This window comes from Metarhizium acridum (assembly GCF_019434415.1).
Source record: "Metarhizium acridum strain ARSEF 324 chromosome Unknown scaffold_1, whole genome shotgun sequence".
NCBI lineage: Eukaryota > Fungi > Ascomycota > Sordariomycetes > Hypocreales > Clavicipitaceae > Metarhizium > Metarhizium acridum.
The window spans coordinates 4,007,787-4,033,415 of record NW_027094015.1 but is presented as its reverse complement, the minus strand read 5'-3'; the positions used below and the strand labels follow the sequence as shown (position 1 = coordinate 4,033,415).

Sequence of the window (25,629 nt, the reverse complement as noted above, 5' to 3'; positions counted from 1 at the left end):
AAGCGGAGGGTATGGAAGGGGAAATGTCAGGAGTGACTGAAAGCGGCTGCTCCCGGTGTGTTCTTATCGGCGTGGTTGTTGCCTTATGAAACTCTATCCTTCATAATTCTGAATAAGGAGATGAGACTCAACATTAAGAGCCCCGTTGGCTCAGTGGTAAAGCGTATCACTAGTAATGATAAGATCACTGGTTCGATTCCAGTACGGGGCAAGGTGTTCCTCCTTTTTTGTGGGATTTAGTTCCTTCCTTTTTGATTTTCTGACTGGTTTTGGCTGATTCTGCTCCATTTTTATGGTTTTAATGTCAGGAGGATGATGGATGCTGTCCAAAAATGCCAGCGAACGCACCGCATCAATGGACAAAGGCGTTGGTTACCCCGTCATACCAACCAGTCCGTCATGGCGGTCTCATAATTGCCTTTTATTTTTTCTGATGGGTCTATTCAAAATCCTTTCAGAAAGCTGAACCTCTTGCCCGACTCCCATCTTTTCCCGGCACAGCAGTCACCTTCTCCTCGTCATATTCGTCATTCGTAGCATCATCATATGCAACCTGCAAATCATCAATCGCGCCCCCAACCTCCAGCCACTTCTCACTTGTTTCTGGCACTGGGGAGATTTTACAGAGACCCCAGTACGTCAAGGATGAAACAATGAAACCGCAGAAGAAGTTGAGGTTGTATATGTATGTCGCCCCTTTTGGCACCTGTTGACCTACGGCGCCAGCAAATCCAAATACGTTGATGAGAATTCCAGAAATATATGCCGTGTAACCCCGCCAATTTACACCGAATGTGTAAAAATACGGGCCGGTCTTGCGTGCATCATAGAGTTCCTTGACGTTCAAATATCCCTTCCTGACAATATAGTAGTCAGTGGACATGACGCCGGCAATAGAGCTAAGGAAAACGCTATATGCCGAAAGATAGGTGGTGAAGTTGTTAGCGCTGGTAAGTAAGTTATACGGACACATGGCTAAGCCAACAGCAGCACAGATGTATCCCCCACGCCGAATGTTGATATATCGAGGAAGCAGAGCTGTCATATCAGAACCCGCAGAGACTGAGTTGGCGGAGATGTTGGTACCAAGTTGGGCGACAGCGAATGCTAAGGAGATGACAAAAACACCGAATCGCTGCGCTGCGCCGCCATCGTCTATAAAGTTACCCAACAAGCTTAAAGGGTTCCAGATAGGCTCATCATAGATAACACTAGACGAAGACGACACGAAGATGCCGATCAAGGACGTAAAGGCAAATCCAAGTGGGATTGCAAACAGCTGGGACCAAACAGCATCATTTGGCTTGCGAGCAAATCTCGTAAAGTCGCAGTCATTGATGATGAGAGTGGCAAAATTGGCAATTGACGACATGATGCCTTTGACTATTTCCCAAGCCAGGTCACCGCCGTGTATCGTGTTTGACTTTTTAACAATAGGGCCGACCCCTCCAGCGCGCACGATGGCCCAGATCAAAAAGGCAATGCCCGCTGGTGGGACGAAATACGCCTTGACGGTAAACAAGTGTCGAATCTTGTGGACGGGGAACCAGATGGCAGGGAGGGAGCAAAGCCAGAAAATAAAGAACGATACAAAATCTGGCGTGCTCGACACCCCCGGCTCAAAAGGACCAGGCATCTTGGTGCGATCCCATGATTTCCAGATTGAACGAATCATGAGATACACGCAGTTGCCTCCGATGTAGGCTTGAACTCCATACCAGATGCATGCTGGACAATATATTCCGGTCAGTGCGAGGCAGGCAGCATTTATTGGGTCAGACAAAACTGTCAAGTCACACACACTTACCCATGGCGGCACGGTTAAAGACTGGCCACAAACTACCCCAAATGCCAAAGGATGCTCGATTCGCAACAGGAAAGCCAATGTGATACATGGCTCCGATACGACCATTCATCACTACGAAGCAGGCTGAAATCGAATAGCCAACCCAAACACAAATCCAGGCCTGCCACCAGGATAGCCCTCCGATAACCATTGACGACGAGATCATCCAGGTGTTGATGTTGTACGAATCAGCGATCCAAAATCCCACGTAATTCCAGGGCCCCCACTGTCGACGAGCCTTCTCGACGGGTTTCAAGTCATGGTTGATGAGCTGTGCGGTTTAGGAGGCAAACAAAGTCAGATTCAACTAACGAGAGAGGAAGCATTCTGCATACCATACGTTGGGACGGCGTCAGCCCATCCTCAGACTCCACTGCGAGTCTATCCGCCATGCTCTTTATCCGGTAAGACAGCGACATGTTGCCTTGGGGGTCGAAATCCAGAAGAGAGCAATTATTTATTTGCAGCGTTTCTCCTCCCGACGGGTGGCGACAAAGATGTGACCAGGGGCGAATGAGAAGGGAAGGCCTGGTTACTACTATGGTCTCGCGACATGCAAAGAGGCGAGGACTCGTCAACGGAATGCAACTCTGCACCGGACTAGCGGCCCAGGGCGTGAGGAGTCAAGACAGATGTCGATTCTAGGTGCCGTCGAAATCGGTACCTTGGTAAAGTGACAAGACGGGACGTCGGCCGTATTTCAGAGCGGCTGGACGGACAAGCACTGGTGTGCTGCATGTATGTGTGTATGTACGCATGTCTTATCTGCATGAGCCAGACTAGTGGCGTTTACCCTATCTCTCTGTTTCGGACCGGTATCCGCGTCGGCACACGGCCAGAATAGTGAGGTTTGGCTATTATTATCCCTTCACCACGAGATACATTAACCTTGGCCCCGTCTAGTGCATATACCGGACCCAAGTTGTGCGATGACCACCCCGTCATTCGCGTGGGACACTTGTCGAGTCCCAGTTTCGGTGCCCGGTAACTAACTAGTCGGTTGAATGGCTCCCGAAGTCGCAACCGCATGGAAGATAACTGCCTACTAGTAGGTAGGGAGTAGGGATGGGACTAACTGAGCTTATCATGGCGCTGCCCTGCTCGTGATAAGATATCTCCAAGGCGACGCCAATTTGCGCCTCCCGCCCGATAAAGGGGCGCTCGGCTCCTCACGTCGACGCTGTGCGCATTATCTAATTTCCGTTGATTGTGTGGCCTGATCCACCCCTATCTCGATTATCTTGCGTCTTGGTCCCTTCGCTGAACTGCCCCCACGTTTTGGGGCTCTGGATTCTGCACTATCGCGCCATGGCTACGGAGAAAAGTATTACTCCATCTCATCGAGTCAACCCCCTATGCCTGGCGAAGAATCAAAAAACGGTGCGTGGCGGTGATTGGCCTGCTGGATGAGACTGCTTCTTCCCCTTCCAACAGGGGACCAAATTGAATTTAGTCTCACTATTGCACCATAACGTAGCTGCAGAGATACGCCATGATATTCGACTTGATGACGTAACACCTGCCCAAACCCGAGGATGTGAGATGAAAGCACAGATGTATTCGATCACCCGGCGGGCGTTGATTTGGCTCCGCGGTTCGAAACTTACGACCCTCCACTGTATATTACCTCACAACTATACCGAGATAGTGTGGTGAAGCATTCACGTGTTGATTTGGGCGCAACTAATTTCGAGGCGCAGAGAAGATAAAAAAGCCCCAGAGCATAGAACCCGAAGTTCTACAATGATGATGCCGTTGAGAGAACTAGGTACGAATCCTGGTCTAGGTTAGGACAAGGCTACTTACTGTATGCTCCAGCTGGTTCAACGTGTGAAGGACGCCGCGGCGTCTCTCACAGCCCGCCCCCACGGCCAGCTACGGAGTAACTACCTACGTAGGTACCCCAAAGCAGCTTCAGCCTGGCCAAGTGGTCCTGATGCTCGTTTGGGCCGAAATATCTCTCTGGTTCTCTGGTCAGGAACTTTCACCATATAAAGTCAACGCCCAGTCGCATTTGATTGGTCCACATCGAACAGCGGGTCCAGTCTCGCCGTCTCGCGCCTTCGGACTGGCAGCCACGCGGAGCGCTCGGTATTTTCCGCAAGCCGCCTCGCTCCGACTCGCCTCGCCAACTTGTGCACTCATCGTCCTGCGGCTCTTCTCGCCAGATGCGTGGTAGTCTATGGCCGCCGCGTGATCTCTGAGTAAGTCTAAGCCGCAGAGCTGGGATAGCTTGCATGGGCTGGAGCACGCTGTTTGCTGACAAGTCCGCCATTCATGGCACAGCCAAGACGCCATTCTCCGCGACCATGCGGCACAAGAGGAGCGAGGCCGAGCTTACGGCTTCGAGGCCGAGCCGTGGATGACGGCGAATTGCTCTCCCGAGCACGGAGCGGCTACACTCCGAAGCGTCAGGGAGCCAAGACCAGGTAGCTCGCCGTTGACTATTGACAGACATTTGAGATACTTGGTGCTTGTGTATTTGAATTCGGGAGGATCCCGCCACCATCATGAAGCAGCCTTATTCGTGGCCCAAGACAAGAAGCAAAAGCATCTCCGTCCATCAACGGACCTGCCCATGTCCAAGTGACACAAGCTCAATTCACTACCCGCTCGTCAAATCTTATTTTGGCCCCATGCTCCCCGCAGCGGCTATTTCACATTTCGTACATTCGAACATATATATGTGTGTGTAAACAATCTTCTCTGCCGACCTTGCCTCCTTTGCTTCATATGACAAGGCATTCTACACTCACAAGATCAACTCCTTCGACCCTAGACGGTACAGCTTTTCTCACTACCGGCACCAAAGCAAAGACTTGTCACCAGTATATATCCCAGCAATGTCGAAACATCTTCCTCCTGGCGTCAAGACCATTGGTCCCGACGCAAACTGCACACTAGATAACTGTCCCGCCGAATGGAGCATCTACGGCTTCCGACCGTCGCTGGCCGCTAATGCCACCTTCCTCGGTCTGTTTATTCTGGTCGGCCTTGCCCATGGGTATCTCGGTTTCAGATGGAGAAGCTGGGGCTTCATGGGAGGAATGATTCTCGGATGCCTGAGTGAAGCCATTGGCTACGCCGGCCGCATCATGCTCTACAACAACCCCTTCTCCTTTGTCGGCTTCATGGTCCAAATCGGTAAGTTCTACACAAGTCGGCGGCGCCTGTTTCGCAGGCCATCTAACAGCTGGCAATAGTCTGCCTCACCATCGCACCGGTCTTCTACACCGCGTCCATCTACGTCACTCTCTCCAAGACAATAATGTATTTCGCCCCGGACCTATCCCGCTTCAATCCGCAGCTGTTCTACTGGATCTTCATCCCCTTTGATGTCATCTGTCTTATTCTCCAGGCCGCCGGCGGCGCCATGTCTAGCAACTCCAACGGCGACGATCGGCTCGGCGTCAACGTCTCCATGGCCGGTCTGGCTCTACAGGTCGTTGTCCTGACTGCCTTTGTCGTATGCTTTACCGACTACATGGTTCGATATATGCGGTCTGGCCGCGCTAGAAGCTTTGGCTGGCGCCTTAACGCCTTCTTCCTCGGCTTGGCCTCGTCTGTCCTTCTCATACTTGCCAGATGCGCATACCGTGTCGCCGAGTTGAAGGACGGGTACAATGGAAGCTTGATCCGCGAGGAAACTCCCTTTATCATCCTTGAGGGTGTTGTGATTGTGCTTGCTGCCACTGCGTTGTGCTTCGGTCACCCTGGTCTCGTTTTTCCCCGGGATGAGCCTACGAAGAACTCGCATGATAGTGAGGAGAGCGGCACCAGCACTCCTGAGCGAAAGTAAGGAGCTTTTTCGGCCTGGAAAAAGTAACGTGATTTCCTTGGCTTGCCTTATCTTGTCTACATTTTATCAGCGTGGGAAGTTCGGGCTTAAATACCGCCTGGAGTGGTTCAAAAGAGCGGATTATCCATGTCAATCATGACAAGATGCACTAGTTCAAACAGGGTTGGGTTTTCCTTTCCTTTCCTTTTTTTATTTTATCAAGGTCGCCATAGCTGCTCAGCAGCACGTGTTTCTTGTTTTCCGTTTGCACAATGTGCCATGCAATCGTACACATTTACATGACGGCTATGCTTTTGACGATAGACGGGGCGTTTTGGCAGCTGGATACCTGTGGGTTGGAACAAGAATCGCAAAAGTCATTCAATAATGCTTACATCTCGGACGGTGCTTCAAGTGGTCTATGCTTTTTTCAAGGCTTTAAAGGGGAATCTGTGCGTATGTACTCCGTTCTGTGCCGTCCTTCGGCTGCGGCGGCGCCACCCGGAGAATGTATGCTCGGGGCCCACTGCCGACGCTGGCCGGGCTAGCTGCATCAAACGGGCCGGTAAGGAACCAGACTGTTCTTTGGCATGTTGGTTCTTGGGCATCAGGACTTGATCTGGATTAATTTCTACTAGAGAGAACTAATTTGCATGTATTTGCCGACTGGCACCATTTAAGATGCCCTTGAGTCATTGGCTCGGCTCAATGCGGGGAACGGAGCAAGCACAAGGCAACCACCTGCCAGCAATGTATTGTGAGAACTCCACATGACGGAGTGTCCCCCAACCGATCTTCCGACAGCCCACCAATCATCAAGAGGCCATCTCGTCCCACCCGGAAACGTCCACCCGTTACGGAGTAGTTTACCAACCCGAGGGGGGGAAGACTTCGTCCAGCTTTTGGCGTGTTTGCTTCGTCCTCTTCCCCCTCTACCCTTCATGCCTCCGCGAGTGCTTGTCGTGCCCACAGCTCTGCTTCGTCGTTCTGTTACTCCTTACCAATCACGCGAGCTCATTGCCCAATCTCGAATCCCTTCATTACATAGCTTCTCGACAATCTCGCCCAACATGGGCCCGCCCAAGGCTGCGCTTGACTTTGTTGACTTTGTCAATGATTCTCCTACTCGTAGGTTATTTCTGCTACATAGTGAATCGGAGGTCTGGGGGGTTGCTGGGGGCCGGTGATGGGATTGGGGGTCAGCCCGGCCGCAGCTGTGACCAGACTACCGAGTAGCAGGCTTTGGTTATCACTGGCGAGCAAATCAGTCGCTAACTTCTGCTCCCAGCCTACCATGCTACCCAGTGCGCCGCCCAACGATTCGAAGAAGCGGGCTTCAAACTGATTCGTGAGCGCGATTCATGGACCCCAACCGTCCAACCCGGCGGCAAGTACTACCTAACCCGCAATGGCTCGTCCATCGTGGCCTTTGCTGTCGGTCGCAAGTGGCGCCCTGGAAATCCAGTAGCCATTGTCGGTGCTCATACCGATTCCTGCTGCTTGCGCCTCAAGCCCGTTTCCAAGAAGAGCAACGTCGGTTATCTCCAGGTCGGTGTCGAGGCATATGGTGGTGGCATCTGGCACTCGTGGTTCGACCGTGATTTGAGTATCGCCGGCCGAGTCCTGGTCCAGGAAGGAGACAATTTCGTACAGAAGCTCATCAAGATCGACAAGCCCTTGCTGCGCATTCCCACACTGGCCATTCACCTTCACCGACAGTCCAACTTTGACCCCAACAAGGAGACTGAGCTGTTCCCCATTGCCGGTCTGGCCGAGGCCGAGCTAAACAAGAGCTCCAAAGACGATGCACCCGAGCAAACCGACAAGGACGAGGACTTCAAGCCCCTCCAGAACATGGCCGAGCGCCACCACCCTGCTGTCCTCGATGTTATTGCCAGCGAGCTCAACTCCAATGTTGCCGACATTATCGACTTTGAGTTGGTTCTCTATGATACCCAGAAATCTTGCATTGGTGGTCTGAAGGACGAGCTCATTTTCTCCCCTCGCCTGGACAATCTAGGCATGACTTACTGCTCTGTCATGGGCCTCATTTCCTCCGTCAGCGACGACAAATCTTTGGACGATGACTCGACTATCCGCATGACGGTCTGCTTCGACCACGAAGAAATCGGCTCCCAGTCCGCCCAGGGTGCCCATTCCAACTTGCTGCCATCCGTTATCCGCCGTCTTTCCTTGCTACCCAGCAACCGAGATGCCTCTAGCGACGGCAGCTATGAGGCTGTGCACCACGAGGGAGAGGATACCGCCGCCTTTGAGCAGACTCTATCCCGATCATTCCTCGTTTCTGCCGACATGGCCCACGCCGTTCACCCCAACTACGCTGGCAAGTATGAGTCCTCGCACCAGCCCGCCATGAACAAGGGCACTGTGATCAAAATCAACGCAAACCAGCGGTATGCCACCAACTCACCTGGCATCGTCCTGGTCCAGGAGTGTGCTAGGCGGGCCGGCGTGCCTCTCCAGCTTTTTGTTGTGCGAAACGACTCTGCATGCGGTAGCACTATTGGACCCGGGCTGGCGGCCAGGCTGGGTATGCGGACCCTCGACCTGGGTAACCCACAGCTGAGCATGCACAGTATCCGTGAGACGGGTGGTGCCGCTGATGTTGAGTTTGCTGTAAAGTTGTTTGATGCCTTTTTCACCAGCTACGGGCGTCTGGAGCCCAAGATTCTGGTGGACTAAATTCGTGTGGAGGATACATAGCATGAGCCAGCGAGCGAGTGGGGTTTGGGTGGTGAGAGAAGGTGAAGAAGCCGATTTACGCGCACATCTTGTAATGAGATGATGGGACATGACAATTTTACCAAATGATCCAACATGAATAAGATGATTTTGTCTCCTCATGCACTGCCCTTGACGGATTTTTTTTTTCTCCTTGGTTCGTTCCATGCTCCACATGTATTGAGATGTACTACTACTACAACAGTAAATTCTGCAATGCCATCAAGTCGTATCCCTTGCCGTTCCTATGCGCCGTACACCAACCCAGTGTCTGAACCAGCTGGTCCAATGCAGTTTTTTTCCCATAACACGTTCCCTGACAAAAGAAAAAAGAAACCAAATGCTCAACAAAGGGTCTATAACCCCCCTGCTCTCTCTCATCGCCCCCAAATGCCAAGACACAGCAGAAATATCCCTCCTCCCATGCCAAGCAAAAGCCCCGAAAAGGATGAATGTCGACGCCTCATGACTCGCCCCTGGCCAGACTGAGAAGCCCGCTCGCAGCGCCCTTTGGCAGGGTACTCCGACCAGGTGAGGCCGTGCTCGGCGAGGCCAGGGACTCTTGTGGGCCGGCAGCGGCAGAGGCATGCCCGTGTTTCTGGGACTGCGGCGGCGACTGCACGCGGACGATTTTCCGAGGCAGCGGTTTCCGCTGAAGGTCGGCCAAGGGCACGGTGGTCTGCCCCGTGCGGACCTTGTAGCTCGCGAGGCCGAGACGCAGGCGCAGAATGGCCGCTTTCTAACAGCGTCAAGGATGGGCTGGTTAGTCTTGGTCCTGGTAGCAGTCTGTGTGTGCGTTTCCGCCAGGGCTCTCTCACCTCTCTTGCTTGCTCCCGCGTCATGGTGCCCCTCTGCCGGGGCGCCAGCAGGGCCGGCGCGTCGGCGACAATGCCCGCGTCGGGCTCGGTGGCGGTCGTGGCCCACGAGAAGTCGCCTTCTGCGGCCGAGGTGTCGAAGAGGGAGGGCGAGTCGGGGGAGCTTGTTCTTGAGCGGCGCGCGTCCTGGGGCCCGTTGTTCAGCATCTGATTGCCAGGGGGGCAAGGAGGGTTCTCACGGTGGGGGACACGTACCTCTTCTACGCACGTCTTCTTGCTGCCGCCGGGCGAAGCCAGTTCCTCGGCGGGCCGCTTGGTGCCGCTGGTGGTGGTGAAGGAGGAGGAGAGGCTCTTCTTCAGAGGGGACGAGCCGCCGGTGAGGGGGATGACCGGGACGCTGCCGTCTTTGGGCATTTTGGGAGACGGCAGGGACGGCTTTGCGTTCGCGTCGAGCGGTGCCAGCGGGGCGCGTTGCTTTGCGGGAGAGCCGTGCATGGTGGTTGTGTTGACGTCGTGAGTGAGGCGTAGGAAGACGAGCACGGCGTGTTGGGGGGGAGGGTCAGAGCCGCGCTCCGGGAGAGGCAAACCAGCCCAATTGGAGCTGAGGGGGACGGGCCGTTGGGAAAGAGGAATAGTTCGGCCCTGGTCTATCGAGGGACAAGAGGTAGGAGCAGGTGAGGGTGAGGGCGTGAGGAAGAACAGGTCGTGTACGAAAGGTAGCTTGAGAGACGGCGTGGTGTTGTGTGCTCATACCGGGCTGGTGGTTATTGTGGAGGAAGAGCGCCTGGCCCAAGCCCACATGCCGTCGCCGCCGCCGTTGCTGTCCCCTGTCACATCAGTCACGTCGCGCGAACCACGACCAGGACTCGGGGTCCTTGGGAATTGGGACTTGCACGGTACGCCACAATTTGTCCCCCAAGTCTTGGTATTATTTTATTTTATTTTTGTTTAATAAAAAAGAAGGAGGGGGAGATGTCTCAACTGACTATTCTTGATAAAGCCTCACATGGTTGATTTTGCTATTTCTTCAGTTTGGCGTGTATATTGCTGGAGGGAGACACGCGCTTCCCTCTCGTCGGGCCCCCCACACGCGAGCCAGCGTTTTGTGTCTTGTACTTCGTACGGAGCTCTTTTCAGAAGCGGGCCTTGGAAGACCCTTGTTATTGTGCTGTATTTACAACGAGAGCATGGTCAATTGGGTATTGCAGGTAGCCTGGCGCGCTGCTATTTACCATTCTACGACTGTTAACCTTTCTTTTTTTTCGGCTTCATTTCACCTACCCAGGTAGTTTAATAGTAGGTTGCATTGGAAGCAAACCAAGTTGGGATGGGAACGGTTGGACCCTTGTTCTGATGTCATGGTCCTGGATTTGGATTTGTTGCAGCGCGTTGGTGGTGGTGGCGGCGCGGCGCGAGGGGATCCCTGGCTGCAGGACGGAGATGGTGTGTTCATGCCGTTTTCCTGTGTGTTTATTTTGTTTCGGCCGGGTTGGGAATTTTTAATTTTGCATTGCATGGCTTTTTTTAATCTGCCGGCTGATGTTGGGGGCGGGGAGTCTGACGTCGCGTGTTCCATGTGCGTGTGCATGCTGATGGGCAAATGCCAAGTGAAGCCTCGAGGTGATGGAACGAACTACAGCCTGCGGCGGGATGTGTTTGCCGATTGAGAAGCACGCACTAATGTCAACGGTACTATAATATATTTCAGTATAGAGCGGCGATAAACCAGGTGCCTGAGCTGTTTAAATACTTTTTCCCTCTCACTGAGGCGAGCTGCAAGGTTAAGCTGCTAGGAAGGTGCGTCCAGCCCTCAACACCAAAAAGGCAGCATCGTGACGATCCACAAAAATACGTACCGGCCTTGATTTTCTTCGTACTGCCTTGTAATTAGATTAATTTAAGGCCTTCTAATCCAATCGTAGGATAGCTTTTCGCAAGGTCTGCGACCTGTAGTCATAGTAGCGAAGTAGCTTGACCAGTCGTGGACAGAACGATGGAACCAGGCCACAGAGCCAAGTCACCACATGACAGTCACAGCAAGAATAGAGAGAGACAAGAGCATATGTCGAACCCAATTTTTATTATAAGGTGCCGAAACCATTTTTCCAACAAAACAGTGAACCCAAAATCCCAAATTGTCCCAACCCAAGGGGTATCAAAGCCAAGTTTCCAAACGCCCATGTTCCCATTCCCAAACATCCCAAACGCCAAACATGCCATGTACTTTTTGTACTGGACTTCAAAATGCGGGGAAAAAAAGCAAAATGCCAATGACGGAAGCAATAATGCTGAAAAAAAAAAACCGCCATGTACCCATTTCCCAAACATGTCCAACGCCATACCATGCCATTCCCAAAACCAAAAAAGTCCTCCACTCAAAACACCAATTAGAAATGCCATGTACTTGTAGTACTGGACTTGATAGAGAAGACGGGAAGAAAAGCAAAATGCCAATGACGAAAGGCAATAGTGCTGAAAAAAAAAAAGGAACCAAAAAAGGTTCATTGAGTCGCCGGTGAGTCGCCGCCATCTGGGACTCCCTCATGCCAGACGGCCTCTGGAGGGAGGAGGAGCGGGAAGTTGACTGGGGTCCTGAGACCTGGCCGGGCAGCACGCAGTTCTTCGGGCGGCGGGCCGCGTGCTGCGACTCGTTGGGCTTCCTCCTCGGCATCGATCTGGCGGAAGGCTTCGAGCAAGGCCATTTCAATATCAACTCCTCCTGTGGGAGGATGTTGCTGCTGTTGCTGCTGTGGCTGCTGTGGCTGCTGCTGTGGCTGTTGCTGCTGCTGTGGCTGTTGCTGCTGCTGTGGCTGTTGCTGCTGCTGTGGCTGTTGCTGCTGTTGTGGCTGTTGCTGCTGCTGTGGCTGTTGCTGCTGCTGTGGCTGTTGCTGCTGCTGTGGTTGGGGCGGCTGCTGTGGTTGGGGCGGCTGCTGTGGCTGTGGCTGCTGCTGTGGTTGGGGCGGCTGCTGTTGTGACTGCGCTGCTCGCCGTGACTGCCTTGGCTGCCGGGCCCTTTGTGGCTGTGGACGTGGTTGTGGCTGTGGTGGCTGCAGTGTCTGTGGTGGTGGTTGTGGCCACTGTGGGTTCTGCGGGTACCCCTGATAAGCGTGCGACTGCTGCTGCGGCTGCTGTGGATACGGCTGCGGTGCCGGGTATGACTGCTGCGGTGCCTGGTAGTGGTAGTGCGGCCACCCCTGATGCTGTGGCTCCGGCTGCTGTGGCAGGAATGCCGGCAGTGCTGGTGGTTGCCGCGGCTGCCAAAAGGCCTGGGGGTATGTGTTGCAGGGCTGCTGCCAGCCTTGTTGTAGTCCCTGCTGCTCCCACATCTGTTGCATTTGGTGTTGCTGTTGCATGTGGTGTTGCTGTTGCAGCTGTTGCTGATATTGCAGCTGCTGTTGCAGCTGTTGCTGTTGTTGCTGCTGTTGCAGTTGTTGCAGTTGTTGTTGGTATTGCAGCTGTTGTTGATGTTGTAGCTGCTGTTGCAGTAGCTGCTGCTGCCTCTGCTGCTGCTGCTGCTGCTGTTCCCGTTGTTTCTGTTGTTGTTCGACAAACATGACGTCGTCATCGGGTAATGGCTGTCCCTCGAAATTGTACAGGTTCTGACCTGGGGCAAAGCCGTTGTCCGCCTGAACTTGATGGGCCTGGGCGGCCGGCAAGGCCGCAACGCTCATGTCCAAGTTGTTGTCCATGTTGTTTGTAGAAGAGCCTTGTGTGTAAAGGAGGTCTTGTCTGTAGGAGAACCTTGTGTGTAGGATAGGCCTTGTGTGTAAAAGAGGTCTTGGTTATAGAAGAGGGACTTGGTTATAGAAGAGGGACTTGGTTATAGAAGAGGGACTTGGTTATAGAAGAGGGACTTGGTTATAGAAGAGGGACTTGGTTATAGAAGAGGGACTTGGTTATAGAAGAGGGACTTGGCTATAGAAGAGGGACTTGGTTATAGAAGAGGGTCTTGTGTTTGCAGGAAGAGCCTTGTGTGCGGAACAGCTTGTTGTGTAAAGGAGATCTGTTGAGGTGGTTCAAAGGTGACTTGTTCAAGGAGCAGCCAGCAGTAAGAAGCGTGAACAAGGCGGCAAGTTTGGATGGGACTGATTCGACACCGTAAGGAAATCCCTCTGCAATTTATACAAGTCGACCGAGGAGACACGTAGTCCAAGAATCGGAAGCAAATAGAATCTTCTCGTCTGAATCGTGAGAGAGTTTGCCTAATAAAACTATCACGAAGGGGGGAAAGCATAATTGCTAGCACGCTGATGACTTCCAATAGAGTCTTCAGAATCACCGTAGCCAATAAGGCTAACATTATACCTTGCAGGAGGACTATGGGCCACGAACGGCTTCCACAGTCTGGCACAGTGTGCAAACGCTAAATCGGGTCGATCCAAGACCAGGGGGTATAGGACGACGCAGCAAGAACTTTCTGCCTGGGGAGCAAAAGAACATGGACGAATGCCATCAGGACGGCTGGTGTTTTCCCAGCCACAACGCTTCCATCTGTGCAAAGCCAAATGTCTCTGAGCAGCAGACTCGAAACAAACCACTCCCCCTTTCCGGAGGGACAATCGGGTCGAGCCGTACCTTGTGTACTCTCACAATGTGGAATCCTCCGCAACCCTGCCAATCAAAACCATGGGGCGAGTACGGAGTAGACAGGTAACGTACGTAGAGCACAGTGCCAAAAAACAACATGTGAAAAAGTCAAAAAGGCACAGAAATGCATGGAACAATTCCACGACAACTTCACTACTCTGCAGTCCACAGCCGAAAAAAAGCATTTTTCGACTAAGAAAGCTAAGACGGTGGCAGACAAAGAGTGTTTTAATGAAACTACATATCTTTATGTATCGTAGCGTACTGTGATATTCTACAAAAATCAATGCATTGTATTAGTGTACAGTGCAAGTGTGTCCTGTCCAGACCCTAGTCGTTAAAACACGTGGTTGAGTACATCGTTTCTCGTTGTCGTTAATGTACTGTACTCACCTACAGTCTGTGGCAGAATATATTTACCTACCAAGAAGTATACACTAATATATTATCATATATTATAATACAAAGCGTGATAGCCAGGTATCTGATCTGGTTAAATACTTTTTGCCTCCCACTGTACGTACGGAGTAACTACTGCTGGGTACCTACTGGCAAGGTCCCCTGTAAACTTCACGCCAACTTCAGCGAATCATGTTGCGCCTCATCGCTGTTTTGGGTAAAACGCGTTTCACAAGGCTGAATTGAAATAGTTACCCACATTCCTCCGTACGGAGTACACGCTCTACATTAAGTAACTAGTGGAACTCATCCTTGGCAGTACCATGCCGACTATCCAGACCCTTATTTCAGCTTTGGTGGTGTTGTATCGCTGCTACATCCCAATCTCCTCCCGCATGCTTTGTCCTCTTGATGCATCATTGTACATGACCCATGAGTCAGACGCAGCACCCAAACTTTGTCGGGCTCGTCCTTCTTCTTAGAGTATGTAACCACCATTAGACAGACAGCGCCAATCACGCACACCCGTGGCCTCTTCCAGCTCCACGCACCACCATAGGACTTCTTTGGCTTTCTCTGGCTGTCCACTCTCTTCGTGTGCCCGCGCTAGGGCAAACCACGCATCAGAATTGTCCCATCCAGTGCCCAGGCGGGTCAGCCCCGAGAGAAGAGTAAACGCACGCTCTCTGGCAGCAAGGCGATCTAGTAGTGGTAGATGCGTGGCTTTGTACGGTGCGGGCAGCTGGTCAGGCTCGTTGCTGGCAGCAGCGTCATCCATCTTCAACAGCGGGACACGGTCCGTGATGGACGGCCCCAGTCCGAGAGGCGATGATGGTAGAGTAACTGCAAGTCCGTCATGAAACCCTTGGCTGCATGACTGGAATGATCCCCTCTCATTTTGGTACAACCCGTCTAGGGGCGGCATAGTCGAAGGAGGAAGCACCTTCTCGCTGAAAATGTCCAAGAGAATGTTAGATAATCCAACAGTAGCCGTAGGGTGGTCAGGTGAGTGCGTGAGGGCTACTTCGAAATCCGATTTGGCTTCGTATGGAAGACCCCTTGCGACGCCCAAGAGGCCGAGCTAGACCTTTTGTTAGTATGCTGCTTGCTGTAGATGAGACACGAGGGTACTTAGCAAAAATGCATACCTCAGACCAAATGTCACCCCAAAGGTCATCAATGCTCCTCCTCTCAGCCCAGCCAGAAGCGCCTTTTGTTGCACCTGTGCTGGATGGGTCTCTTGCAGCCTCGGACTCAATGCCCGTCAGTAGCTTCTGAGCCTCCAGAACTGCAGCCTTGCCATCGTCCAGCATACCGGCACGACGGTAGAAGCCAGCGATGGTGAGCCAGATCTTGATCAAGAGAGAAATCTTTTGAGCCTTTTCCTTCTCCTTCGGGAATTGCACAAGAGGTAGTACATTAGGGGAGGCATGAGTAACGTCGATTGTCAGTTCCGTAACGTCAGATGACTTCGATGTAGCTGTCATGATGGAGTGCATAGATGATATAGGCTTGCCTCGGCTGGAGGACGTCGGCCGAGCAGCCGCCAGCTTATTCAAATTGAAAAAATCGGGCGAGTCACCCTCTGCAGTTGGAGTAAAGAAAGTATCCCCATCAACCACGGTAGGCTGGTGTGTGACTGCAATGGCCGTCACAGGTCTAGGCCGACTACCACTTCTGTCTCTCTTCTTCAGACTATTTCTTCGTCGTGAGTCGCTTCCATATCCAAGGCCGGTGCTGCCACGTCGTGAACCATTGACGGTGTCCTTCTCGCCAGTTACCTGGATTGCCGGCGCTGCTGTTTGAGAGCTGTGGGATGTTACAGGTCGTGAGGTAGCCACTCCTGACTTCTCGCTCACGGTACTGATGCTCTGCTGCCTTGCCGGTGATCTCGATCTGTCCACCTTTGCTCCAAAGATGCTTCCACGAATGCTTCTCATGGTGCCCGACGTTTTTGGCGGTAATGAAGGAGCAGGCGAGGCAGCAGTTGGTGCGGCCGAGAGCGTACCAAACAGGCGAGAAAAGAGTGAGAGAAGTTCGTAGCTGGCGTTGACAGCTGCGTCCGGTCCCTCAACTACTTCAACAAGAGCCAGTTGTGTCATCTTCACCTCCAAAATGCTCTCCTTCTCCGAATCGTCCATGTCGTCAACCAGACCCCGAACAGGACCTTCCAAAGTTCTGTGAGCATCGAGGTCTTTGAGATGGTCGCTACGGCAATTTGCATCAGGCTTGCCAAAGAGGATAGTAGAGTCTCTGAATTGGTCCAATGCGCCTTCACAAGCTCGGGCAGCCATGGCATAGTCCTGTCTGGCACTCAACAACAGAGCCAATAAATGCCACACGGGAATGAGCGTTCTCTCCTGCCAGTACGGCCCATGGTAAAGACTGTAGCTTTCCTCATGGCCCTTGTTGCAGAGCAGAGCGGAGCGCACGAGTTCAATGGCAGCCGTAAGCTCGCGTCTCTCAGCAAGCAGAAGAGCAAGACTGAAGAAGCTCCTGATGTCTTTGGAACGACCAAACTCTGCGGCTAAGGACTTACGAAGACAGCGTATAGCCTTGGACTGGATCTCGGTTATCGAGGCTGCTTCATGGGTAATTCTGGACCAATGAGCATGAGATAACCCGATCGCCTGCCAAGCCAAGGCAATAATACTTGGTGCAACATGTGCCCTCCACTCGTTTCTTGATTCATTATCATCAGAAGGCGGGACACCATTCTCGGCGGATTTTGTGTGTGACAACTTGGACAACTGGTCTTCAAGTTCGGCGCCAAGCTGTCGGGCCTTCTCTCCCGCTCTCTGGTGGCCGTAACGGCAGAGTGCCATGACAGCCTGCGCCATGGTTTCTAGCACGGTGCCATCATCATCCAAGCTCACTTCTTCATGACCTGTCTTTTCCACTCGGGCCTTGCCCTTCTTCACAATCTCCAGATATGAGTCAAACGCTTTGAAAGCCAGGTCGAATTCCGCCAAGGCCAGGTGGACACTAAACAGAGATCGCAAGATTGAGGTAGAATGGTACGTTCGGGTTGCGGCACTGTATAGCGTCTCGAGAACATTACGACTCAATGCGGCTCGGCCACCTGCACCTAGGTCTTGTTCTCGCCAACCCCGGCCGCAGAGAATGGTCCAATTCATCATCACTCGTTTCACAAAGTCTTCAACTTCTTCTCGATCCTCGTCAGCCCTTGGAAATGCGGTTTCAGTCAGGATAAGCGCTCGATAGGCGGCTTCTGTCTGCTTGATCTCCAGTCGAAGTTGGGCTCGAGCAGGTAGATCGGCTGAGATGGTGTCCACATGACCTCCTGCGTAAGGTAAGTCGTTTTCTAAAATGCGAGACAGTGCTTCGTAATATTCCGCCCATATCCTTCGCCGGGGAACAGAGCCTTTGAAACCGAATCCGCCAGTGATTGGAGCTCCCATTACATTCCAGTACCTCGCCCAGGCTCGGAAGCTTGCGAGTGAGTTAGGGTCGTCGAGATTTAGCTCTTCGTTTTCTACGGCCTGGCTAGACAGCATGCAATATTCTGTTAAGAACAATTCTGACCAGTACCGCAACTGCTTCCTCACGCCATGGCCACACCAAACTCCATTTAAAGATGGGGTCCCAGCTCTTAGAGCTGAGAGAGCTTCTGGTCTCTGGTCGTTCCGCATTAAGCAATTAGCTTTCAGATAGGCAGACTTGAGGGCACACAGGTTGGTCCATTCAGAAACCGTATCCATTCGTTCCTGCGAGATGCCTTCCGCTTCAAGGCTACCAGGGAGGTTTGCCATGGTGTCGTTATATTCTCCAACCACCCAGTGCAGCCAGCCCATGCAGACTTTGGCCTGAAATCGATCTTCATGATGATGTTTTTCCTCGTCAATGGCGGCAGCTAGTTTGGGAAATCTGCTTGAAACGTCGAGATCTTGGGCTGTTTGGGCAGCAGAGGGTCGAGCGCCGGCTGCCGTTACTTGAGAGATGGCGCATTCGGTCTCGGCCGCCAATGTGAGGCCTAAAAGTAAGGTCAAGGTGGCAGGTTAGCTGCTGCATCGGAGAATTTCCAATCAAAAGCGAGGTGGGCAGGGAGAGGTTCGAAGGGTGGAGCGTGGTGTTCGACATTGACATTGATGGTGATTATGACGTACATTGCCTCTCGGGAGCGTGCTTGCGAACCTTTCGTACCAGCTCCGGCACGGCATCCCAATTCCCCTCGCACCGAGCGCTGTTGAGCTGCTCAATGTAGTTTGCTGCTTTGGGCTAGATAGAAGCATCAATTGACGTCAGTCGTGTTTCATCGCCGGGGCGGCCCAGTGTCGAAATGCTCACATTCATGATGCGATGCGGTCAGGGGCTCGGTGACTGTCAAAGGGACAACTCCAAAAGCATCGCGAAGGGTAAAGGAATTCGAGAAAGGGACGGTCAACGAACAGGGCGAGGGACCGCGTTCGCTTGGGGATGCAGGAAACGAACGGCCCACGACAGAGCAGGAACAAAGACAAAGAGGCCCGTCGCAGGGGAGGATGGATACGCGCGATGGGAAGTGGACAGCGTAATGGCGGGATGGCAAAGTGTGGAGGCGGCGTCACAAGCAAAGACGCCTGGCGCGACCTTAGAGCATTCGGCAGGAAAGGCCGTAGGCAGGGACGACCCTGCAGGATGATCCCGCCCTAGCCTCGACGCAGGAGCCTGGACAAGTAAAGACAGCGTCTTTAGGTGCTGTTTGCCGGGGAACAGCGGCCGATGCGGCACCCGTCGACCGTAAATTTGGCAACTTGGTTACCTCGGGCTTGCTCGTGGAAGCTGCTCGTGCGTCTGGCTGGGAAGCTCCAGGCCAATCAGAACCCCATGTGGATCCCCACGAACAAGGGCTCCTTCCCACCAGAGCAACAACGCCAGGGAACGGGGCCCGGCGGAAAAAAGTTCGAGCAGCCGTCCCATCGAGAGGCTGGCGATTGACAAGCTGACAGCCGTCGTCGCTCACAACGCCAATTGATCGACTTGCCTATTCTTCGACATAGTGAGGACTTCGAGCCTGCCATACTCCAATAGGTTGGGTTTGCGATCTCACACTTGTCCCTAGGCCTGGAGCGTTGGACCCTCTTGACTCTGCGGCCCGTTACTTGCAAATCAAGAACACCTCTCATGTCATGTCATGTCATTTTATGCCAAAAGGTAGCTGACAAAAAACTTGCCAAGCAAAGTCACACACACAGCCAACAGACAGTACTGCCGAAGTTGCGACCCCCCCCAGTATTTCAACACGTGAGAGCCGCCAACCAGGCTATTAGCCATCAGCATCATCGACTGTCAGCCATGGCTCCGTCACCTCCCGCGGATCTCCAGGTGCTCTGCAGAAAACTTACATCCATACCACAGGCCCAACTCCCACATGCCCTGCCTCTGCTCACAAGACACATCGTTCGCTGCAAAGACACGTTGGCTGCTCCACAGGAGCAGAAATCTAAAGATGAGGGCTCTCAAAGCGCGCAGCTTGTTCACAAGTTGAGAACTGGCATCACGACTCTGTTGAAAGGACGGGATCGCGAGGCCCGACTTGCCGCCATTGGCCTCGTCAAGGCCGTTATTGATGTAGGGGGATGGGAAATGCTCCGAGTTTCTGAACCCTGGGTTGCTGGGTTGTTGTCTATTGTTCAGGTAACTCATTCTATCGGAAACACCACCGGTTCATTATGACCGATGGCTAACTTTATTTACAGAAGGGTGACTCGTTCCCAACAAAGGAGTTAGCTGTTGTAACGTTAGCACGCATCTATCTACTAGTTCAGCCATATCAAACTCTAGTTCGGGAAATTGCAACTCGCACGATTCCGACCTTCATTACGGCATGTCTGCAACTCATCAAGCCCCGAAGTACGGGTCAAGACCCATCTGCTCCTCTGAGTGTTGTTGAGACAATTTGCGATACTTTCTCAACCCTCATTCCCATATACGCTACCACCTTCCGGCCATTCAGCTCCCAAATACGCTCTGCCGTCAGAGGTTACTTGGCGCCGACGCTTTCGGATGACTTGCTTATCCCCCTGTCCTTGCAGCGAGCAGCTCGAAAAGTCGTCATCTCACTTCACTGTGTCGCAGCCAAATCAGGTGGGAGTGAAGAATGGGCTAAAGTTGTTGATAACCTGCTTCGAGAGTTACATGCTACCGCAGATCAAGTTCTCCGGGCTGTTGATGAATCCTGGGAGGGCACCTCAGGATACAACCGAAAACGGGTCAACCCCGAGGGTGAACCAAGCGGAGGCAGCAGTTCAGGAGATCAATTGCCGCCTTGGTCTGGGTTGGGCTCAGGAGCGGAGCGTCTAGTAGGCATCTTTACATATCTCTCTGATTGTCTACGCTATCCCACAAAAGCCCCCGTGGTTGTACCCGTCGGTGCTCTCCTAGATGCAGTTTCAAGAGTCTGTCTTATCGCAAGACTGTCACCCAAAAGTCAAACTTGGGACCAAGCCGTGGAAACTAATGCAGCCATCGGCCGAGAGGAGAAGGCAGAACTTTGGGCCGCCATTCCAGACATTCACATGGCGGCCTTGGGATTGATTTCCGTCATGTTGCAAAGGTTTCGTCAAGGGATGATTCCTCTTGTTCCCGAAGTGCTGGACCATCTGGTTCGGGTCTTCAAGTCTGGAATATCCAATCCAGAAGTACGAATGACGGGCTACAAGCTCTTGAACAGCGTCCTACCTCTTGCGGGACCGACAATGTCAAAAGCAACAGTGAGTGTGCTGGAGCCTCTTATCGCAGCTTGCTGTCGCGATTTGCAAGAAGATGCTGGATTCCTCAAAGCCGTCCCCAAAGCAGCCACAACTTCAAAGAACGACCCTAAGAAAAGCGGTCTTGCCAATGCAGATCTATTTCTGCAGCCACAAGCCTCTTCCGCTGAGATGTCGATACACCTGGACGCCGCCCACAAGGGTGCTGCTGATGACTTGCTCGCCGTTCTCTTGTCAAGCCTGCCCCAACATCACTTGAAACCCACGCTCCGCGGCCTCCTCGACAAGACGGCCATCCTCACACAAAACCGCGATGCCATGCTATCGAGTGTTCTCAACCCGTACAAAGACCAGCGCGGCCGCATGTACCCCAGCATCTTGCCACATCTATCACAGCAATACCCACAAGACCAAGGCCTCGAGATTCTGCGCAGCAACCTTTGCACATCAAGCGTTCCAGGAGGCATCGACCTCGTAGCATCAGTTACCGAGGTTGAGCAAGAACAGCAGCAAGACGAGGAAGCAGAACAAATGGGCGGCGGCGACGAGTCAATCAGCGAAGGGGCGCGTGCGACCGAGTCTCTCCAGGACATCGTCAAGCCTGCTCTACCAAAGGTCGACCTCCCCATCCAGAGCAACCCATTTGAAGCCAAGGCCACAGCATCCAATGCATTCAATGTAGCCACAGAAACAAGACACGATTCACTTACCAAGCGCAAACACGAAGATGCAGGCACCGCACCGTCGAAACGGCAGGAAGTAAACAAGCATGCTCCTGCAAAGTTGCCAGAACCAGTTCCTGCTGCTGAAGACGGCAACGACAGTGACAGTGATGTAAGCGTCCACTTGAATATGGAACTAGACGACGATGAAGAGGAGGAAGATGAATAGAAACAATTGACACAACAATCATTGGCGTACGGGGTTGGGGGGGGGGGGGGGGGTGTTTGCACATAGAATTGGCCAGGCCAAGATCTGGATTCCCAAGGATATCAAAAAAAGTTTATCTGAAGTATTCATAGAATAAGAGCCAAGCTCATCGTACCCGAATGACAAGCAGGGCCAAAATCCAATTCTCTATACCCCAATTGAAAATAAGTCAAACATGCCTGACAGTCCGCTCGTATACGCAGATAAGGCATAGAAAATAACCCAAAACGCCCGCCAAACGATCGCCAAACGCCTCCAAACTCGTTACAACAGCAAAATGCACCGGAGAATCAGTCTCTTAACCAAGCCCGCCTTTTCTCCTCCTTTCTTGCTCTCCTCTTCTCCTTGAACGCCTTCAACTCCGACTTACTAATACGTTTATTCGCCCTCTCTGCCTTCAAGCTACGGCCATCGTCGGCATTCGCAGCCGCATCTACGTCGAAGAAGGCATTCATCTGCCGCCGAGACTTGGCCTCGTCCGTGTGGCGCCCCGGCCCCATGTCTTCATGCTGGAACTGGCCTGTGAAGCGATTGAAGGCTGCCGTGGAGGCGTATCCGTCGTCGAGGCTTGGGACTTCAAACGGGCCAGAGTGCTCGTCTGGCTGGTTGTACTTCTGGGCGTACCATGCGTTGGGGTCGTAGTCGCCGTGGATGGCCGGGTTGTAGCCGCTCACGGGGGGCAGTTCCGTTGGCGATTGGGGAGCGGCGGCTTGAGACGTGGCGGCATGACCATTCGCGGAGGAGGAGGAGGGGATGCGCGGATTGTCCCACTGCGTCTTGCCGGTGAAGCGGTTGTGGAAGAACCACGCTTGGGTGTTGGGGTCCCATTGGCAGTCCCAGCCGTCGTCGTCGCCTGAAGGGGGTGCTTCCTGGGGGAGTGGTGGACCGTCGTGGACCGGCCCTTCTGTGGCGTGGCTCGCAGAGCCTTCATCTATTTCGCCTTCTTCTTCTTCGTCGTGGGAGTCGGCGTCCTCTACGTCCGGGTCGGGATTGACTGGCGCGGCGTCCTGGGAGACGGGTTCCACGACGTCCTGCGCGCTGGCCGGACCGGCTGGCGATTTGGACCTGGTCTCTTCCGCGGCTGCGCTCTCTGGCGAAGACGGAGCACTCATGGCTATGGAACGAGGAGAGGACAGTCTATCCGGCCTGGGAATCTGTCTTCTACAATGGTGAGCATCCCGAAGAGCGAGCGTTTGTCATGATACGTTTATGGACCTGAGACTTAGCAAATCGGTTTCGAGTTGTATAGCAAAATTTTGGGGTCGCGAGTTGACTGTGAGTGGTGGCTTTTTTCCCGGGTAATAATGCGCTCTTTTCTTTTTTACGACCTGTAAATCAGATGGTGGTGTGAGGTTACGAGTCGCACGCAAATGGGAGATGATGTGCTTCGCTGAAGAGGCCTTGTCGGCTGCGGAAAAAATTGGGTCCGGCCAGACGTCATTGCTACCTTGTGCTACGGATTCGAGACGAGATGCGCCATTTCATTAATTCAAGGCATAATAACACATAACATTGATTCCGCCTGTACAAAGTACAGGAATTACAGGAATCGCCATCTTGTGGAAAATCACGACATGCAGTGGTGTAAGAATGACTGACCTCAATGAAACACACGAAGGCGCCGCTGCGGGCAGGCCGCGTCGGATTGTCAGCTCTATTCGCGGTTGCACTTATCCGACATCAACATCAAATGGGATGAGTTCTTGACTGGAACAGAGAGCCCCCGGCGACTTCATTCATAAAGCAGGCCATCAGCTGCGGCCCGCCAACGACACGTGAAGCCCAGTGGCTTTCAATGCGTGAATTGCCCATGCAAAGAGGGAACAGAGAGTTGTGTGACCCGTGCGTCCTTGGTCCTTGTGTAACAAATAACAAAAAGCAACACCTCCTGCTGCCATCCACGTCAACTGCACCAGGGGTCTGAGAGCGGCATCAAAGATTCAAGTCACAATGCGCCGCCCTGCAGCCCTCCTCAGCACATGCCTCTCTGTTTTCACCCTCAGCCACGCCGTCGAAATCGTATCCGACTCCTCGTGCGACTGCTTCCTCACCAACGGCACTCAAGCAACCTACTTTGCAAACCACGTCTTCTTCGACTTCCGCAACCTCAAGGACTACGCATCCGTCCCAAGCGTCATCAGCGACCCCGAAGACACGCCCAACGCGCCACCCACAAGCGACTACTTCAAATCGAAAGCCTGGACAAGAACATGGGCACTGCAAACATGGGCCAACTCCAAGGGCAACGGCAACGGCTTCTCGGGCGACGCGACGGTTCTCATGGTCAACTCGCCCAACAACGTGTACATTGAGCAGAATAAGGACGCGTCGGCTTCGTCGGCAACCCATCTGGCCATGCGGACGGCGCGGCTGTCCAATTTCCAAACCGCAGCCGAGTTCCAGACCCGGACCTCGGACTACCACTACCTCTCGCTGCGTATGCTCGCCAGAACAGTCGGCCCGCCGGGAGCAGTGTCAGCCGTCTTCACGTACCGCGATGCCAAGAAGCTCGCGGATATTCAGGAGGCCGACATGGAGATTGTAACGCGCGGGCCCGGGAACAGAGTCCAGTACACCAACCAGCCGGGGTACACGGACAACGGCGACGGCATCAAGGCCAACGCGACGAGGAACGCCACACTGCCCCGTGGACTGGAGTGGTCGGACTGGGCTGTATACCGACTGGACTGGACGCCGACGAGGAGCGTTTGGTACGTCGACGGCGAGGAGGTTGCCAACATTGCGTTCCAGGTGCCCCGGGACCCGGCGGCCATCAACATCAACTCGTGGGGGGACGGGGGCAGCTGGAGCGGGAACATGAGTGTTGGCGCAGAATCCAACCTGCAGCTTCAGTGGATCGAGATGGTGTACAACACGACCGAGGACAATCAGCGATTAAGATTGAGGCGCCGCGTGGAAGGGCGCTCTTCAGCACCGGTGCAGCTGCTGCCGAGAGGCGACAAAGGCACGCTCTGCGGTGCGGTGTGCAGCATCGACGAGGGCTCCCAGGCCGGAGCCGTCGCCAAGCTCTGGGGCGCGAAGAGCTCGTCCGCTAGGACGGCAGCGTCGTGGTGCTCTCTTGTGGCAGTGGCTTGGTTTTGTCTGGCGTTGGGTGTTTTTGCATGATGCCGCATGAGACATTGTATTTTGAAAACGAGATTGGTAGACACGCAGGTGCGAATCCGCATTTACAGAGTCCCTTGGTGTCGTCGTTGTGAAGCTCCGTCAAGTCTCCATGTGTGCATTGTGATGCAACCTGTTTCGGCAACAAGTGTATATTGCAGACCGCTTTGTCAATTCTCCCCCTCGTTCTCCACGCACAGGTGAAGAAAAGTGACTCCTTTGCTGCAGGTGTGAATAGCTCCCCTGACTCGGCACCCCGAAGCCCACGCGGGTCCGGCCACGCTCCCAGGGGTGACACGACATGACCATCCCTTCCCGGCCTGAAGCGGGTTGCGCCGTGTAACTCTGCCACCGAGGTACGCTCTAGAGTCCTCGGTTTCCAATTGAGAATCCCCGTCGCTTGGCAACTCGAACCACGGCCGAGCCCTTCCGACCTGCCAGCCTCCATGATCGAACGCATCTGCATCAGGGTAACGCAGAATGTCTCGACAGGGCGGGTGGGCCGCCGTCTGTGAAACCGGGAGAATTAAGCATACACGCACGGCCAATGAGTTTGTGCGACTCCCCCACGGACAAAATGCTACCCCAGGTGTGACAACGTCTCACTTATTTGCTTTTTGGTAAACGCCGAGTACGGCTCATCAAACTGCTTCAGTTTTTTGCCAAAACAACTCGCCTTCGCCTCGGCCATCCAGCCAA

At 53.5% G+C, this 25,629-nt stretch overlaps 9 protein-coding genes across 9 annotated transcripts; 4 read left to right on the top strand and 5 right to left on the bottom strand.

Moving 5' to 3' along the window:
• Nucleotides 1-81: 81 nt before the first annotated feature.
• fur4_1 (uracil permease) lies at nt 82-2,265 on the bottom strand (the record flags this gene model as incomplete). The annotated part of the gene is made up of 3 exons (XM_007809572.2): nt 82-1,728; nt 1,808-2,117; nt 2,182-2,265. The coding sequence occupies 3 exons, from the start codon at nt 2,263-2,265 to the stop codon at nt 455-457; spliced, it is 1,668 nt and encodes a 555-aa protein (XP_007807763.2). The 3' UTR covers nt 82-454.
• Nucleotides 2,266-4,379: 2,114 nt separating this feature from the next.
• RTA3_1 (RTA1 like protein) lies at nt 4,380-6,347 on the top strand. The gene is made up of 2 exons (XM_007809571.2): nt 4,380-4,990; nt 5,050-6,347. Exons 1-2 carry the CDS (start codon nt 4,690-4,692, stop codon nt 5,643-5,645), a joined length of 897 nt encoding a protein of 298 aa, XP_007807762.1. The 5' UTR covers nt 4,380-4,689; the 3' UTR covers nt 5,646-6,347.
• Nucleotides 6,348-6,694: 347 nt separating this feature from the next.
• J3458_001222 (uncharacterized protein) lies at nt 6,695-8,327 on the top strand (the record flags this gene model as incomplete). Its single annotated transcript, XM_007809570.2, has 2 exons — nt 6,695-6,752; nt 6,913-8,327. 2 exons carry the CDS (start codon nt 6,695-6,697, stop codon nt 8,325-8,327), a joined length of 1,473 nt encoding a protein of 490 aa, XP_007807761.2.
• Nucleotides 8,328-8,829: 502 nt separating this feature from the next.
• On the bottom strand, nt 8,830-9,676 carry J3458_001221 (uncharacterized protein; the record flags this gene model as incomplete). Its single annotated transcript, XM_066116603.1, has 3 exons — nt 8,830-9,105; nt 9,185-9,367; nt 9,437-9,676. The coding sequence occupies 3 exons, from the start codon at nt 9,674-9,676 to the stop codon at nt 8,830-8,832; spliced, it is 699 nt and encodes a 232-aa protein (XP_065978487.1).
• Nucleotides 9,677-11,682: 2,006 nt separating this feature from the next.
• On the bottom strand, nt 11,683-12,870 carry J3458_001220 (uncharacterized protein; the record flags this gene model as incomplete). Its single annotated transcript, XM_007809568.2, has 1 exon — nt 11,683-12,870. One exon carries the CDS (start codon nt 12,868-12,870, stop codon nt 11,683-11,685), a length of 1,188 nt encoding a protein of 395 aa, XP_007807759.2.
• Nucleotides 12,871-14,277: 1,407 nt separating this feature from the next.
• Nucleotides 14,278-18,723, bottom strand: J3458_001219 (uncharacterized protein). Its single transcript, XM_007809567.2, has 4 exons — nt 18,476-18,723; nt 18,295-18,406; nt 15,316-18,161; nt 14,278-15,248 (listed from the first exon to the last, which is right to left on the bottom strand). Exons 1-4 carry the CDS (start codon nt 18,479-18,481, stop codon nt 14,646-14,648), a joined length of 3,567 nt encoding a protein of 1,188 aa, XP_007807758.2. The 5' UTR covers nt 18,482-18,723; the 3' UTR covers nt 14,278-14,645.
• Nucleotides 18,724-19,080: 357 nt separating this feature from the next.
• On the top strand, nt 19,081-21,821 carry J3458_001218 (uncharacterized protein). The gene is made up of 2 exons (XM_007809566.2): nt 19,081-19,804; nt 19,867-21,821. The coding sequence occupies exons 1-2, from the start codon at nt 19,292-19,294 to the stop codon at nt 21,766-21,768; spliced, it is 2,415 nt and encodes an 804-aa protein (XP_007807757.2). The 5' UTR covers nt 19,081-19,291; the 3' UTR covers nt 21,769-21,821.
• J3458_001217 (uncharacterized protein) lies at nt 21,000-23,152 on the bottom strand. The gene is made up of 2 exons (XM_066116602.1): nt 23,023-23,152; nt 21,000-22,968 (listed from the first exon to the last, which is right to left on the bottom strand). Exon 2 carries the CDS (start codon nt 22,917-22,919, stop codon nt 22,098-22,100), a length of 822 nt encoding a protein of 273 aa, XP_065978486.1. The 5' UTR covers nt 22,920-22,968; nt 23,023-23,152; the 3' UTR covers nt 21,000-22,097.
• A 142-nt stretch (nt 23,153-23,294) lies between these two features.
• Nucleotides 23,295-25,091, top strand: J3458_001216 (uncharacterized protein). Its single transcript, XM_007809564.2, has one exon. It carries the CDS (start codon nt 23,758-23,760, stop codon nt 24,931-24,933), a length of 1,176 nt encoding a protein of 391 aa, XP_007807755.2. The 5' UTR covers nt 23,295-23,757; the 3' UTR covers nt 24,934-25,091.
• The last annotated feature ends 538 nt before the right edge of the window (nt 25,092-25,629 follow it).

Excerpts from the sequence above, each read along its gene's own strand:
- RTA3_1 (XM_007809571.2), top strand. The coding sequence starts at position 4,690 with ATGTCGAAACATCTTCCTCCTGGCGTCAAGACCATTGGTCCCGACGCA. Across the intron at positions 4,991-5,049 it reads CGGCTTCATGGTCCAAATCG|TCTGCCTCACCATCGCACCG; the intron begins GTAAGTTCTACA and ends AGCTGGCAATAG.
- J3458_001219 (XM_007809567.2), bottom strand. Across the intron at positions 18,162-18,294 it reads GCACGCTCCCGAGAGGCAAT|GCCTCACATTGGCGGCCGAG; the intron begins GTACGTCATAAT and ends CCTTACTTTTAG. Across the intron at positions 15,249-15,315 it reads GGGGTGACATTTGGTCTGAG|CTCGGCCTCTTGGGCGTCGC; the intron begins GTATGCATTTTT and ends CAAAAGGTCTAG.
- J3458_001218 (XM_007809566.2), top strand. The coding sequence starts at position 19,292 with ATGTCATGTCATGTCATTTTATGCCAAAAGGTAGCTGACAAAAAACTT. Across the intron at positions 19,805-19,866 it reads GGTTGTTGTCTATTGTTCAG|AAGGGTGACTCGTTCCCAAC; the intron begins GTAACTCATTCT and ends CTTTATTTACAG.
- J3458_001217 (XM_066116602.1), bottom strand. The coding sequence starts at position 22,919 with ATGAGTGCTCCGTCTTCGCCAGAGAGCGCAGCCGCGGAAGAGACCAGG.
- J3458_001216 (XM_007809564.2), top strand. The coding sequence starts at position 23,758 with ATGCGCCGCCCTGCAGCCCTCCTCAGCACATGCCTCTCTGTTTTCACC.